Source organism: Anopheles coluzzii, chromosome 2, assembly GCF_943734685.1.
Source record: "Anopheles coluzzii chromosome 2, AcolN3, whole genome shotgun sequence".
Classification (NCBI taxonomy): Eukaryota; Metazoa; Arthropoda; class Insecta; order Diptera; family Culicidae; genus Anopheles; species Anopheles coluzzii.
In genome coordinates, this window is record NC_064670.1 from 36,193,356 (window position 1) to 36,196,754 (window position 3,399).

Here is a 3,399-nt window from a genome sequence, read left to right on the forward strand (position 1 = left end):
AGGATTAAAGGGCATTGTGACTTAAATTGTTAAGGTCAATTAATTGTTACTTAAATTAACAAATATTTTTAGCGCCTTTTGAAGAGACTGGTTTAATTTTGCTATCTTTACGTACTCCTGGAAAAGATAGCATGCATTGCAAACAATTTTTTTATCGATTCGAGATATGCTGAAAAGCTTTAACATCATGAACAACTTTCTGTTCGAATCGATATACCAGATGTGGTGAAAAAGCCGCTATAGAAGAAAATAATTGAAGCATTGGCTCACTAAACTGTCTTAAAGGTATTCAAAAGTATTCAAATAGCATTAATACGTCGTGTGTTTAATGCCGGTGAAATGAAAAAAATATAACATACGTATCAGTTTAATTAACCAACAGCAATCAGCGTTTGTAAAACGATTGCTAAATGTAATTGATTATCGTCCTATCAAAGCCAGACCTGTATAAACGTTTCAGTTTTGCTCTACCCCAAACAATCCAGATACTATCTAATTCCGTCACTATACCCTCTCTACCCAAACGGGTACTGTTTGTGACATCTCTGACATCTCAACTTACCCACTTTTGATCGACACTCGGCTGCAGTGGAAGGGGGCTTCTAAAGCTACCATCGATACCTCTCCCACCCTTGTACCACACAAAGCCCCGTCGAAAAGCACTGATAAGACAATCAAGCCGTTTTTCTGTTGTACCCTGAGGCAATCGAAACTTGGAATCAAAACTATCCACCCTACCGTCGCTGTTTGGTAAACAATCATTAATCAGTCCGATCATGTTTATCGCTGCGGTTAACTTTGTGCTCCATTTCCGGGAACGATGGCTGGAATCTAGTTTGAATGTTTGTGTTTTGTTTTCCCCCACCTGTCCCCGGCCGGCAGTCAGGCGTAGCTAACGGTGATAGGACAATTGATTCGTGCCTAGGAGAGTCACGAAAAAAGGCAAAACACACACACACACACACACACACACACACGCAAACACGCACAAACTGGATAGACAAGACGTCACAAAAGTTTTGGTCCATCTGGTTCTGACGTGCGCGATCTGTTTCGGTGTTTTGAGGAGAAGTTTGAACGAAATGCCCCCGAGACAGAGGGCCTGAGCGGAGCCCGCAATTGGAAACGAATGGCAACGAATGGATAAATAAAAGAACAAACAAACGAACCATCTTCACCCGCCGCCCGCTCTGGGGGGGAAGCGCTACACAATCACGTGCTTGTCCTGCATTTGGTCGCTTTTTGCTCGGATCGTGTCGGAATAAATAGTGTCACTTTTTATTAAGCCGTCCGTCATGTCCGTCGCCCTAGGACGCGCTGGCAGCCGGGTACAGCTCCTTATCGATCGCGTCACCGATGCCCTCGCACAGCCCCGGGAAGGTCGGGCTGCATTTGGTCTCGGCACACTGGGCACACTGCGTGCCCTTCCGGTAGACCGGCTGGCCGTGCTCGTTGCTGTGCGAGTAGTTGCAGACGTAGTACACGTAGGACCGTTTTCTCGCTTCGTGGTAGTAGCTCGTCGCTCCGCAGCCAACCTTTGTCACGCGGTCACTGGCCATCTGCGCGAAATGTCCAACATCCACCCTGAAAGGAGGGGGTTGAAAATCCACCCCAAAGAAATAGCCGTACAGTAGAGCAGAGGAGATAGAAGGCCCAAACCGTACCGTACGCGCCTGCAAGCACGGTTTTAAACCAACACACACACACACACACACACACACACACACACTTACCCTTCACCGACGGCCCGATAGTCATCCATGACGGTCTGATTGGATTCGACGTACTCCTGCCACCACTTGTTGGTGAGATCGGTGATGGCCCGCTCGAGGTCGATGGTGACATTGCCCGCCTGCGACTTCCGGCCAATGTTCTGGCCCGCGTTCCGGTACCGCTCGGTGCTGCGACACTCGTCGTGCAGGTACTGGCACGTACGAGCGTTATGCTCGGCCAGGCTCGCCAGCTCGTCGTCCCACTCCTGAATGGCATCAATCAATGGCATTGGTTACACAGGCCCGCCCGGTGATGTAAAGTTGGGCGCGCAATGGAAGAGCGGAAAGAGATGCCATGGAAATGAAAAACGTTGGTAGCAAGGTCCTAGCCCTACTTCCTCCCCGAGGCGTGGACAGCAGCCGCACACCAGATGAAAAAGTGATTTGAAAAGTGTCATCCACCATCGGCCACGGGCCGTTGATGGACATGGTGCGGTAAATTGCATTTGACTTGACGCCGGCCGCGGGGCCATGCGAAAAAAACCCTTCAGTTGTCCCTTACCCCGACCAGCAAATGGAAATGGCCGGTGGCTTCAGCGAGCCCTGAGGGGTGATTGGGGTCAATTTAAAAACGAAACCAACCCCTTTTTTGGTTCACTATTCAGAGCGTTGTTTAAAATGGCTGTTTCCCGGCGAAAAGGTTAATTGGGGTGAATTCTTGAAACTGGCGTTTGGACGTTCGATCAATAAAATGACGATTGCATGAGACCATTTATGAGACGGGCTATGATTGCAAATATTTCTAGGAATACAGGTTTCGAAGATCAATTGGTATCAGGTCTATTGAAAGGTCATTATCGAGCAATTGCCAAACATGAATGTGAAATACGAAATGCTCGTATATTTTGAATGAATAAAACTGAATTAAACGTCTGATGGACTCCATTAGTTTGATGAAACAAAACAAAAAAAATAAGTAACACTCTCCGGTTCTTACTTCCCTCTGTTCTAGTGTGTCTTGTTTGCTTACATAATTTATCAAAGTTTGGGAGAAAATTCTATTTCCATAATCATCCACAACACGACACAGTAAACTCTTTCGTATCGAACATTTCGTTAGTTTTAGCCGACCGCTTCAAAACCATCGCAAACCAAACACTATTTCCGAAACAATACAAACACATCCGGCCACAAGCACACAATCCCCCTTTCCCCGCTGCCCCAGCACACTTACCAGCACGGCCATCCTTTCCGCTGCGGCAAACCCGTCCATCTTGCCACCCGCCAGCTCGCTGCGCAATCCATTGTGCAGCTTCAGGATGAGCTCTTTCAGCGGTTGCTCCATCGGCACGAGCTGCGTCGTCTGGGCGGGACACAGCTCGCCAAACTGGCCGGTAGCGTTACACCCGATGTGGGCATGGTTCGGTTTGCACAGCGCCGGATCACAGTAATCGCTAGCGTCCGGGTTGGCTGCAGCACTGCAAACACCGATCGGTGCAATTACCAAGGCAACCGCCGAAAGCGCCACTAGCGCGCACCAGCCAAGCCCGTGCCGCGGCGCCGTGAATGAGGTTTCGGTGCGCGTTTTCATTTCTCCCGTCTGTGTGGTGCGCTTGATGCGGTGATTCGTGCACGGTGAAGTGTAACTAAGCGTTGCATTTAGGCTAGTCATATTTATAAACGATTT

The 3,399-nt window shown here is 48.6% G+C and overlaps 1 protein-coding gene across 1 annotated transcript; it reads right to left on the reverse strand.

Annotated features, from left to right (window-relative positions):
* Window positions 1-1,173: 1,173 nt before the first annotated feature.
* Window positions 1,174-3,399, reverse strand: LOC120952976 (antigen 5 like allergen Cul n 1-like). Its single transcript, XM_040372592.2, has 3 exons — window positions 2,947-3,399; window positions 1,734-1,978; window positions 1,174-1,584 (listed from the first exon to the last, which is right to left on the reverse strand). The coding sequence occupies exons 1-3, from the start codon at window positions 3,382-3,384 to the stop codon at window positions 1,308-1,310; spliced, it is 960 nt and encodes a 319-aa protein (XP_040228526.2). The 5' UTR covers window positions 3,385-3,399; the 3' UTR covers window positions 1,174-1,307.